At 44.3% G+C, this 12,993-nt stretch overlaps 1 protein-coding gene across 1 annotated transcript in view; it reads left to right on the top strand.

Annotated features, from left to right (window-relative positions):
• Washc5 (WASH complex subunit 5) overlaps positions 1 to 12,993 on the top strand; it is a 47,876-nt gene that overhangs the window by 21,870 nt on the left and 13,013 nt on the right. The window contains exons 10-19 of the mRNA XM_021216440.2: positions 1,517 to 1,644; positions 5,530 to 5,659; positions 6,599 to 6,711; positions 8,274 to 8,440; positions 8,520 to 8,595; positions 9,317 to 9,427; positions 10,208 to 10,348; positions 11,034 to 11,114; positions 11,605 to 11,706; positions 12,427 to 12,606. Of these exons, the coding sequence (XP_021072099.1) occupies positions 1,517 to 1,644; positions 5,530 to 5,659; positions 6,599 to 6,711; positions 8,274 to 8,440; positions 8,520 to 8,595; positions 9,317 to 9,427; positions 10,208 to 10,348; positions 11,034 to 11,114; positions 11,605 to 11,706; positions 12,427 to 12,606 (1,229 nt within the window). The remainder of the gene's footprint in view (positions 1 to 1,516; positions 1,645 to 5,529; positions 5,660 to 6,598; positions 6,712 to 8,273; positions 8,441 to 8,519; positions 8,596 to 9,316; positions 9,428 to 10,207; positions 10,349 to 11,033; positions 11,115 to 11,604; positions 11,707 to 12,426; positions 12,607 to 12,993) is intronic.

Genomic DNA, 12,993 nt, shown 5'->3' with positions numbered 1-12,993 from the left:
TGGCCTTGAAGCTATAAGCGCCTTGCCTCCCACATACTGCCATTGCGGACTGAGCCACCACTCCCATGTCTCCGCTCTTTTAACTCTCATGTTTTATTGGAAACAGTTTTGCTTGGCAGCTAGTAAGCTAACTGAAAGCCAGGGTATCTGTTGGTTATCTCCATGGGTCAGTTGTGGCCTAATATTATGCCTTACATTCTCTGTACCTGGATAGTGCACAAAAAGCTGTGAGGGCCTCCATGCCCTTTTCAAGGAGCAGGACGGCCACTGTGTGGAAGTGCCATGTTTTATGTGGAAGTTCTCCTTCCCTGTTGTGTTAGGCAGACCCTAAGACCTAGTTTTCTGATTCCCTAGCAACAGAGTGCTCAAGGGGAGTACTCACAGCTGGGATTGAATCCAGCAAAGGAAAAGGACATACAGGCAAATCTAGAGGAAAGCAGGCCCAAGCTCCTAAGGATCCTGTCAGTGGAGTCACACAGGACCTGCGAAATTTTCCCAGTATATGAGAAATGCTGCCAGCCAGTCAGGCTTGTTAGCCTCAGCTGCCCTGGGAATCTGTTGAGGGTTAATCATTCAGCAAGCTTCTTCTTAGCAGGTACAAAGAGTCCAGACTCTAAGGACAGAAGCAGTGTTCAGCATGTACCACATTGTTCATATAAACAGTTAAGGCCTAGAGAATCATTTCTGACACTTCTCAGAATGGTGAGAACTCTGCTCAAAACTCACATTTCCAGATAGGGTTTCCATTACTCTGAAAAGATGCCATGACCAAGGCAACTCTTAAAAGGAAAACATTTAATTGGGGCTGGCTTACAGTTTCCGAGGTTCAGCTCATTATCATCATGGCAGAAAGCATGGCAGTCTGCAGGCAGACATGGTGCTGGAGGAGCCGAGAGTTCTACATCTTGATACACAGACAGCCAAGAGACTCTGTTCTTCTCCACTTCTCAGAGCTTGATCACTAGTAGCCCTAAAAGCCCACCTTCACAGTGATACACTTCCCCCAACAAGGCCACATCTCCTAATAGTGACATTTCCGCCTACGCATATTCAAACCACCACACCATTCTAGAAAACAGATCTCTGTAGACAGCAGTTTCAGGATGTCTTTCTGCATCTGAGTGGCACAATTGGACATTTAAACCAGGAGCACTTTAGACAGATGGAACATGAAGAAACTAGTCTCCTATGAAATGGTGCCAGAAGACCCTGCCCAGCCAGTGTAGGCAGTTAAGAGAAGCTGACTCTGAAATGCCTACAAAACACTGTACCCAGCTTTGTCTTTTTATTCAACAGTGAGTCAGGGACTGATAGCCATGTCATAAGTAGTTACAAGTTCAGTTGTCACAAACAGTTCAGGTGTGGATATATGATATTTCCCAACCTACTGTGGGTAGACATTTTGCTTAATACTTTTTAAATACTTGAAATGAAGGGAGATACTTAAGAGTTCATCTTATTTTGTGGGTGTTTTCTCCACATTTAATCAGTGGGAAATTCTTCTTCCTTTTTCTAGCCTATGACCCAAACAACAAGCGCCTTCGTCAAATCAAGGATCAGATTCTGGCAGACTCTAGGTACAATCCCAAGATCCTCTTCCAGTTGCTACTGGACACTGCACAATTCGAGTTTATACTCAAAGAGGTAAAAATAGTACTTAGTCTTTGGGAGGTTTTTGTGTCTAAGAAAATATTTCAGAAAAGATTATAATTTAGTTGTGTTTCTGACTCAAGCAACAGAATTTGCCCATCAATGACTATTCTTTATAGAAAATGACAGAATTAAACATTTAACAATTATTTAGTTACAAGGCAAGTATACCATCTTGTGAAGGTTAATCTAATGAAGTGTACAGAAATTAATGAGAATCACACTTCTGAAAATATGTGAAAACTGGGATTTGTGTCTGGGAAGATGACTCAGTGTAATGGCTTGCTGAGTTAGGGTTATTATTGCGGTGATGAAACATCATGACCAAAGCAACTTGGGGAGGAAAGGGTTTATTTAGTTTACACATCCATATCACTGTTCATCATGGAAGGAAGTCAGGACAAAAACTCAAACAAGGCAGGAACCTGGAAGTAGGAGCTGACACAGAGGCCATGGAGGAGTGCTGCTTTCTGGCTTGCTCCTCATGGCTTATTTGGCTTGATTAGAAAAACCCAGGACTACCAGCCCAGGGATGGTATCACCCATAATGGCCTAGGCCCTCCCACATCAATCACTAATTAAGAAAATGCCCTACAAGCTTGCCTACAACCCTGTCCTCTCAGATGACGTTAGCTTGTGTCAAGTGACATAAAACTATCCAATACACTGAGTAAATTGAGGAATAGAATTCAGATCCCTTGAACCCACTTACATGCCAAGTGGGCGTGGCAGCCCACTTTATTAACAACCTCTGACATGAGATGGGATCCCAGAGCAAGTTGGTCAGTAAGACTAGCCATACCTGCAAGCTCTCAATTTGATTAGCAGACCCTTTCTCAGTGAATAAGATGACAGAGCAATCAAGGAAGATTCCCAGCATCGAACTTGGTCCTCCATGTGCATCCTGACCCACACACATATACAAATGTGCTTGCACCCAGACATGAACACTGTAGGCATGTGAAAAATGGGTGTGTGTGCTAAGATTTGTCCTCTCAAGGAACCGAGCTAAATCATCAGCAGCCCTGGGGACAGAAGCCAGAGCTTCTGAAGAGCATGGAGAAGGGTGTGCCATAGTGGTACCAAAGGAAGGGGCGACAGTCCAGCCTTGCTCCATAACACCAGTCACATACAGCACTTGTAGTGGATGTTAAACCCTGGCCTGAGGTCTCTACCTCACCTTAGATCACTAAGTTCCTGGATGAAAGACACAATCATAGCATTTATATTTATACTATGCCTTAATCAGTACAATAACTGGGCAGCTGCCTGCTCTCCATGCTGTTAGAATCTATTTTCCTTTTGATAACCCCAAGGTATTGCATCTGGGCTGCTCTTAACTCCAACTGGGCAGCCCAGGGCTCTGCTGTCTTGACTCTTAACCCATAACCACTTCTCCTTCCCCCTCCCCCTGCACCTTCTTCTTTATCCACTCCAATCCCAAGCCCACAAAACCTAAACCCTACCTATGTCTCTTCTACCCAGCTATTGGTTGGCACCTTTATTTACCAATCAGAATTAACTGGGGGCAGGGTCACTTGTTTGGGGAGGGGAAAATTAGCATTAGAATATAAGCAGCATCCAGCCAACCCACTAAAAACACTGGTCCTTTAAGAATATATTATCTTGGCTACCTATCAGGCATGAACTATCTGACTAATTAAGTCTGCATCTCTAGCAACAGTCAGTTCACTGGACTGTGGAAGCAGCTTGCTTCTGTCAATTCACATAGGGAGAAAAGCAAAGAGAGACTGGAGGAGCACAGTGCTTTGTGACAGGTGCTGGAAAGACGGAAGCTGGGGACTGAGCACAAGTGGTCTGACTTGTGACACTGCAGCTCACTCTCTGACTTGATTTCCTGCTTCCGCAATGCTCTCACTGGCCTAGAACTACTTCCCAGCCTACTGGAAAGTGCAGGGCCTAGACCTGTGTTTCCTCTCCTCTTTGTGAATGGTTACCGTCTTACTTGAGTGGCTGGGCTTGCAATGCCAGCTTCATAACGTGAGTTCAGGCCTGAGAACTGCTGCACTCGACCTTTAGCATGTGTGTGCACACTCTCACACACATCATCTGTGCACACGCAGTAAATACAGTGTTTTCAACAAATGGACGCAAAGGTCCTGCTCCACCCCCAGTTCTGTCCTAGCAACCAGGAACCCCTTGGGTTCAATGAGAAGCTTAGAGGAGGCCTGAAGCCTCTCAGCCTGTAATCAAGATTGTTTTGTGGTGTTGCTTTGCCACTGTTCAATGACATCGGTTTCTCCCAGGCATTCGGACAGCCAGGGTAGAGTCCTTAGATAAGCTCGGTGCTCCTCCTCCTCTTACGTGTTGTTCATTGGTGACGTGTCCCGTCTGGATGACTAGGACTCTTCCTCCACAGTCTGACCTAGCATTGGTCTCTCCCCTGCAGGTGGTCTCAGGGTCCTTATGATGCTGACCATCGGACTCTTAAGAGAGAGTTAGTGCCCATGCTTGTTATCTCATAAGGGCACAGTGTAAAACTCCTGTGCTTTTGTGTGTTGTTTGATTAGATATCTGTATGGTTTTTGTAGTTTTGCTTCCTAGAGAGAGAAAAACAGCCACTAGTTATGTTTTCTCCACTAGCCAACTCTATGCTGCTTGGGCTTACATGTCATAGAGGAAGTCTGGGAGCAAGAGGGAGCTTACATAGGTGATGTAGTTCATTACCTTGTCCTCTGGCAAGAGATGCTCAACCCTCCCATGACTAAATTGCAATCATGGGAATGATTCTCTAGAAAAGGCCACAGGGCAGTAGTCACAAATTTCATTTCATTTTTAAGTGCTGCCTGCCCAAGACCTTCTGAATTGAGCCTTCAAGGCCTGGGAACAGCTGGCTGGCTTTCCACTTCAGATTTTAATATAGTGATGTTAAGAGATGGAGTCAGATGGAAGAGCGGCTGAGTTCATCTGTAGGCGAAACTACTTTGATATGAATGTGGGGAAAGTGGACACCTAAGTTATGCCTGTCCTAAAAATATGCTTGGAGAACGTGAGCCTCCAAAGAAGAAAGAGAAGAAGAAGAAAAAGAAAGTCCCTGAACCGGAAGAAGAAATTGAGGAAGTAGAAGTGAGTGAAGAGGAAGGGGAGGACCCGGCTCTGGACAGTCTGAATCAGGCCATAGTGTTCCAGCAGGCCAAAACTGAAGAAGAGCAAAGCAAATGGAGACCCAACCCAGGGGGTCCCTCGACCTCAGATGATTCTAGACGACCAAGAATAAAGAAAAGCGCATGCTTCAGTGATGAAGAAGAACTTAGTGATTAAAATATTTATATTGTAAATATTCAAATAAAATCTTACTGTACCAAATGCAGTTGTGGAAAAAGAGAGAGAGAGAGAGAGAGAGAGAGAGAAAGAGAGAGAGAGAGAGAGAGAGAGAGAGAGACTGATGTGTATGTTCAGGGTCACTGTAATTTCGTGTGTGTGTGTGTGTGTGTGTGTGTGTGTGTGTGTGTGTCTTTAAAAGTGGCCACATTGATAGTACAGCCTGCTTCTATTGCCTGGATCGTTTGAGAAGAGAGATTCAAAAGGGAGAGCTGTCCTCTGTGTCTAATGAGCTGTTAAAGAGGTGCCAGGCCACAGGAAAATGGCCAGCTGGACAAAGACGANTGGCCTTTATTCAAATCTGTGAAAAGGATTAGGCTGGTGAACTCCATGCCTATCTGGTATCTAAAGGAGCATCCTGAACACCATCTTTGTAGAGAATTTGTCTTTATTTATATAAATATATATGTATGTATGTGTGTGTGTCATGAAGTGTGTGTGTGTGTGTGTGTGTGTGTGTGTGTGTGTGTATCTCTTTGTAAACTGTCAGATCTGGGTTTCCTCTTAAGTAAATAAATATTTCCATCCTGACAACAGATGTTCAAGCAAATGCTTTCCGAGAAACAGTCCAAGTGGGAACATTACAAGAAGGAGGGCTCTGAGCGCATGACCGAGCTTGCTGACGTCTTTTCAGGGGTGAAGCCGCTAACACGAGTGGAGAAAAACGGTAATTGCTAAAGAGGAGTTATGGGTGTGTTTGAGATAAGTGTTTATATTATTGAAGCCTTAGAAATTGGCTGTTGATATCTTCATTGCTGTCAGAGAATACCGGGCAAAGGAAACTTAGGGAAGGGAAGGTGTATTGTGGGTCACAGTTTGAGGGCACAGTCCATCGTGGCAGAGCCGGTGTGGAAGCACAGGTTCAGCGAGGCCTCTGAGCAGGAAGAGGAGAGGGGTAAGTGCTGGTCTCAGCTCACTTTCTGCTTTTATTAAGTCTGTCTCAGCCAGTGAGATGGTGCGGCCTACACTCAGAGCGGGTCTTCCCTCCTCAGTTAACCTCTCTGGAAAAGCCTCACAGAAACACCCAGAGGAGTGTCTCGTAGGTTGTTCTAACCCGGTCAGGCTGATGGTCAAGGTTAGCCATCACTCTACCCATTCAAGTCATAAGTACTAATGGCATCCCTTAAACTGTCAGAATTCCCACAACTCTCTGCTTGTACCTCGCAGTTCTGACATGTTGCTCTCCTCCTTTCCGAGAAGCCTCTGTTTGTGTTTGTCCTTCGCTCTGATAGATAACTTTCTTCATTCCTGAGAACCCAAATCTTTATTCACCTTCAGTTCTCCAGAACACTCCTCAGGAACTCAGTGTCCTGTCCAACAGTCAGTGCCCTCCTGACCCCTCAGTGTCCATGAGCACCTGAGCACTTACCATTTGAACTGAAGTACGGGCCTTTAGTCCCTGAGTGGCCACGTCACAGAGTAGGCTGACCATGCAGAAATGTAACCCTTTGGCATGTGCCTCCACGTTGCTGTTGATGGTTGGAGTGTTGTTGGGAGTGATGTCAGTCACTGGTAAAGTACTAGGAAACCTCCATTTGTACAAGATGAGTTAAGTCAGAGCTACAGGGATCTGGGTCTCATGTTTGCCTTGTTTCTGTGTTAATAGAAAATCTTCAAGCTTGGTTCAGAGAGATCTCAAAACAAATACTGTCTCTCAATTATGATGATTCTACTGCTGCAGGCAGAAAAACTGTGCAACTAATACAAGCTCTGGAAGAGGTAAGACCGTCCTTTTAAACCACAGGACTTGGACTGGACAGTCGGCTCAGCAGTTAAGAGGGTAGGTCGGCCTGCTCCTTCAGAGGATGCAAGTCCACTCCCAGCCACTGTCAGGAGCTCACACCACCTGTCACTCCAGCTCTGACTTCTCCAGGCCCAGCTCCGACTCCTCCAGGCCCCAGCCCCGACTCCTCCCTGTCTCTGGCCTCTGAGCACCTGCACTCCTACAGTTGCTCACATACAGACACACACATGCATGCATTTGCACGCAATGAGGAGTAATTTTTAAAATATTGATATGGTGTCTTAGGTCACAAGTTATAGGCTGTGATCCACCTATTACTTTGCTCATAAAGCTGTATCTAACACAATACATCATCCGAAGCAACCCTGTGGTGTCACTCTCACGGTTGTAAAATTAGGATGACTGAGTGGTCAGCACAAGTAGAGCTGTAGCAAGAATCACAAATCTGAACTTGACAAATATGTTTTAAAAGCCAAATTATGAAAATAATCTGAAGATATTGAGGAGATTGTGATAAGGTGTAAAAAAAAAAATTGTAGGTCTGTGCCATCTATTAGGTATGTAAAATATGTGTACCTTTGTGGGAAAATACTAAACAAAAAGTAAAGTGGTTATATAATGATGTTATCTGTGTAAATGGTCAACTTTTTTTCTGGAATGTTTAATTTTTTTTATATACTCAAAAATGACTGTAACCAAAGAAGTTACTCTGCCTCACCATTCCTTTTTTTTTTGGGGGGGGGGGTATTTTTTGAGACAGGGTTTCTCTGTGTAGCCCTGGCTGTCCTGGAACTCACTCTGTAGACCAGGCTGGCCTACCTCGCCATTCTTAAACATTTAATTGTCAGTTAATATGAAATAATCTTGTCAGACTCTTACCTCAGACTCGTCATTTAAAACATCAGCCATAGTCCGTCTATTGGTATAATTAATAGTTTCCACTTGCCAGAGTTTCTTTGTATTTCTTTGAGATTATCCTGATGGTTACTAAATAGCAATTCCACCTTACACCTCCAGCTAGCTCAGAACATCTCACTCCAGAGACTTGTTTGGGGGTGTTTTAGTCTGTGGCACAACTCTAAACAGCTTTATAAACCCCAATTGTTGTTTTGGTTTGGTTTTAGCCTAATTTATATAGGCATATAGCCCAGGCCTCTTGAGTGACACATGAGAATTTGAGACCATTAAAGAAGCAGCAGGAACCTCGTGGTGTACTGTGGCAGCTGTGCTCTAAGTCACTGCAGTCGTAGTGTGGGCACTCAGGAAGGAAGCTGTTTCCCAGGATGTATTATTTCTTGTAAAATGGGAGAAGAGCATGCTGACTTATCAGTTTCTGTGCAGGGGTTAAGAGCAGGGACTGCTCTCCAACCCTAGATACTTGTGTACTTCCTTAGAACTTGCTTTATAGATTTCTGAAGCTTAATTTGAAATGAAAAATATGCCAAGAAGGTATTTGTGAGTGCTGTACTTTATTTGAAGTATTTTTAAGAGAGAAGATGCATTGAATTGTTTCATTAAATGGATCTGTATAACATAGGTTCAGGAGTTTCACCAGTTGGAATCAAATCTACAAGTTTGCCAGTTTCTAGCTGACACCCGAAAGTTTCTCCATCAAATGATCAGAACCATCAACATCAAGGAGGAAGTCCTGATCACAATGCAGATCGTCGGGGACCTTTCTTTTGCCTGGCAGTTAATTGACAGGTACTGTGGACACACTAATGTTTGCCTGTGGTGAGGGAGGAAGTTCGTCTGCTTACCACATGTCCATCCCTCTTTACAGTTTCACATCCATCATGCAAGAAAGCATAAGGGTAAACCCATCCATGGTTACCAAACTCAGAGCCACGTTCCTAAAGGTAAGCAGGGAATGCCGACATCCATCCTCTGGCAGAAGAAAAAATCAGCTTTGCTCTGCAGTCATTGGTCAGGGTATGATGCTATCTATCCACTTGGCACTAAAATTTATCAAACGTTTCATCAGAGGCAGCATCAAGGGTTCTTGCCAGGATTTAGTTCTCTATGTAAAAATGAATCTCCATCTCATTAGTATGCACATTTACTTTCATCTTTAATAAATGGTAAAAGAATTATGAATGTTTTAAAGTAAATCTATGGCTCGTTATTAGTACATGGTTGATCTGTATGCCTGGGTTAGAGACCTGTGTACTGGAGCCACATAACAGCTTCTTTGGTGAAAAAAGCGTCTGGAATGCAAGGGGCGTCCGTGGAATAGCAGCTCTCCAGCTTCGGGTGCATCAGAAGCACGACAGCTCCTCCACCCCGCTCTCACATGGCTAAGTCAGTCTGGAGTAGGTCTGGTAACTGATGTCTCACGCGTTCCCAGTACTGCCAGCTGTCAGTGGGAGAAGCACTGCCATAGTAGATGACTGCAGGGTTTTTGTTTTGTTTTGTTTTTTTAATGTATTGTCAGAACCTGTTTGACACTTTGCTGAGGCTTTCTAATTGGTTCCCTCTATTGGGCAAAGCACAAATGTTGAGTTGTAAGTTCCACTTTGGGAAAAGAGGTTTCTAGGGTGTTTATGAAGCAAGAAACAGATATGTGCTGTTTCCTTCCAGCTTGCCTCCGCCCTTGACCTTCCCCTGCTGCGTATTAATCAAGCAAATAGCCCTGACCTCCTCAGTGTGTCTCAGTATTACTCAGGAGAGTTGGTGTCGTACGTGAGAAAGGTAAGGACTGCCTCTGGTAGCTGCTTCCTTAAATAAACAGTGCCCTGGCACAGCTTCGTGTTGTTCAGGTTTCTTCCCAGAAATGTCCAGATATTACCATATCTTACTGAAGCTGCAGACACACACGTGTGCCTTACTTTGTAAGGAGTCACACTGGTTTCCACATGCTCTGGCCTCAGAGTTGCAGAAGCTGAGGAGCAGAGGTGACGTAGCCTCTTCAGGGGCAGAGCTGGCTGCTCAGAGGCAGATCACAGCTCACATTCTCTTACCAGAACCTAGTTTGGGTCTTCAGGAGAATCTTGGTCCTTGCTCCAATCATTTGTGATGGATCCAGGACCCAGCCATGTCTGAGTTCAAAGTCAGTCTGTGTCACGCACTGACTGAGACCCTCCCTACACAGTACTGGCATCTTGGGCAGTGGTGGGAAGGCATGAGCTTGTTTTTCTAGCAGTTGTTATGAGACAGCTTACTATGTAGCTCTGGCTGTCCTGGAACTTGCTGTGTGGACCAGGATGGCCGTGAACTCACAAGAGATTTTCCTGCCTCTGCCTCCTTGGTGCTGAGATTAAAGGTGTTTACAGGTGTAAAAGTCTTACACCCTTCTAACAGTTTTCGAACTAGTTCTTTTAAGTTTCTCAGCACCTCTCCTTACATAAACTGCCATCCTATACACTGGAACCTTGCTCTCATCTTCCTTGTTCATCAGCTAAAAAAAAAAAACAAAAAAAAAAAACCCATATAGCTACTTAATTGTATTTCTTCCTGGTCTTTTCATCAAAGGTTTTACAGATCATTCCAGAAAGCATGTTCACATCTCTCCTGAAGATCATAAAGCTTCAGACCCATGACATCATCGAAGTGCCTACACGCCTGGACAAGGACAAGCTGCGGGACTACGCTCAGCTTGGCCCGAGATACGAGGTGCCATACCCTTGACTTCTGGCTTTGATATTTGAAGCACCAACATGAAACATCCCGGGCCAGTGGCTCCTGGCATATCCGGGATCCCAGCAGACCACCTGTGGTTGTGTTCTTGCACTCTCAACGATCACTTGGTTGCAGTCTTTAGTGCTCTTGATGTTTCCCAAGTGTCTCTGAGAGCCCTCCCCACCCAAGTTCTCTGTAGAGACGGAGCTCTTTTCTCTTGAACATTCTGTCATTGTCAGACAATGTTCCTCCTGTGTTCCAAGACCTGACTTTCCACATCCACACTCCTCCTTTGTGCATGCGATACTCGAGCTACAATCACATCTCAATAAGCCTATCTATTGTAAATTAACCATATTGTTAAGTGAAAATGCTCTGAATACACCTAGGAAGCTAGGCAGTGGCAGCTTATCTTGAGGCCAGCTCTGAAGTTTAGACCTGAGAAACAGAAGCCAGAGAGAGAAGTGCTATGTTAAAGGACGAAGAACTGCTCTCAGAGGCTGTCCCTCACAGAGCCTCACGTCCCTCCCAGGCACGGGCACACCAGTGTCCTTTGCACAGCCACACACTGCTGCCTTTGCCCTGTGCAGTACTTTTGGCCAGTTGTTTAGCCTTGCATAGAGGTGAGGACTCTTCCCTGTGATATATTTCATCTCCCCTCCCCCTCTCTCTGTTAAAGGTTGCCAAACTCACTCACGCCATCTCCATCTTTACCGAGGGCATCTTGATGATGAAAACGACCCTGGTGGGCATTATCAAGGTAAGGGTTGAGCGCTGCTCTGTGTGTCCTGTGGCGATTTGTTTGATTTTCTGGTAATTACATGTGGAACGGGTAGGAATGTGGCTATCTTGTTCTGCTCAAAACTTTCATTTCTACCCATTTGTTGATGGAAGAAAAAGAAACTTTATAACCCTGGTTGCTCATAATTAAAGATGACCATATGATCTGAACTTGGAATTTTATCTCACCATCTCCTGCTGGCTGTATGAAACGACACTTCACATTTAATGAAATAATTAAAATGTAAAGCAGTTAAAAACTGTCCATATCTGTCAGCTTGGTAGTACATTATAAAATTACCATGAGGCTTACTGAGCTGAACAGAGTCCTATATTCAGCCTACCTCTCTAAATATGATTAGGGACAGAATCTTACAAATGCAGATCACTTAGAGATGAGGTCAGTAAATGCTGCACTGCAGACCCTCTGAGCCACCACCTGCCGTCAAATGCCTTTGATCTGCACTTAGGTGGATCCCAAGCAGTTGCTGGAAGACGGAATAAGGAAAGAGCTGGTTAAACGCGTGGCTTTCGCCCTCCACCGGGGACTGATATTCAACCCTCGTGCCAAGGTACACATGCCCAAAATTGACCTGTCACTCAGCTCCCAGAGTGCACTGGGACACCATTCTGAACAAGACAGGGCCTTCTCTCTCCTATTCTCATAGCCAATATATGCTTTCTGGTAACAAGTTATATGCTCTTGATTCTTTCTATAATCCACTCCAAAAAAAAAAAAAATAATAATCCCTTTTAAAATGAATTCTCTCTGCTCATCCTGTGTTTAAGAACTGAATTGATGCTTATGACCAAGAATTACTTACTGTCCAAAGAACTTGTTTACCATAATACAGATAGAAACTGGAAAGACTGATTTTTTTTTATGAGTTTGCATTATCTATTTAAAAGTATGGTAAATTTTTCTAAAGAGAAAAATGAATGGGCCAGAGATTTTTGTGTAAGGAATGTTTCACTTCAACAAATTCAACTTAAGTGTTAGGTGTACAATATTAGATGTGTTCATAAATCGATACTGTTGAAACCATCAGTGTTCATCTTTATATCCTTTGCATGAGGCTTCCTTCCCAAATGAGTGATGTTTGTTCTTGGCAGGGTGTCTAACAGCACTACCTGCCAGTCAGCCTGGCTGCAGGAGGAAACCTTTCTAAAGCTTTGACTATGTCTAAACCCATGACTGTAGTGCCTTAGTGTGTCAGTTAGGGTCTAACAGAGGGGTTGGTGTTGACAGTTTACTCTAACTGTTGATAGTTTTCCTGTCGTCTTCTGTGTAGCCAAGTGAGTTGATGCCCAAGCTGAAAGAGCTGGGGGCCACCATGGATGGGTTCCATCGATCCTTTGAGTATATACAGGACTACGTCAGCATTTACGGTCTGAAGATTTGGCAGGAGGAAGTTTCTCGTATTATAAATTATAACGTGGAACAGGAGTGTAATAACTTCTTAAGAACAAAGGTACTGAACAAGTTTTTTTAAATTCTTGACTATATCTGTTATCTCTCATATTTAAAATACACACTCCACATCTCAGCAATACCAACAAGAAAGTTTTGATGTTGTTGCTTTTCATCTAAATAATGCTACTGAAAACCGTTGAGTCCCGCAGAGCCCCTTCAGAGACTTGCTGATAAGAGCAGAGTGGGCATAGAACCTGTCCTCAGGCAGCTCTGTGTCAGGAGAAAGCAGATGTCACTAAGTGGCCTTAGCAGCAGCTGCTGTGCTCATTAGAACACAGGGTCTTGAGAGTGGGAACCTTGAGACCTCTCATGACCACGTGATGCTGTTTGGCTTGTGGAGGAACCTCCAGTCCGTCCACAGCAGCACTACAGGCCTCCCTCCCTC

The sequence above is a fragment of the Mus pahari genome, chromosome 17 (assembly GCF_900095145.1).
Source record: "Mus pahari chromosome 17, PAHARI_EIJ_v1.1, whole genome shotgun sequence".
Lineage (NCBI taxonomy): Eukaryota > Metazoa > Chordata > Mammalia > Rodentia > Muridae > Mus > Mus pahari.
The sequence above is the reverse complement of the archived record's forward strand: the minus strand, read 5'-3'. Positions and strand labels throughout refer to the sequence as shown.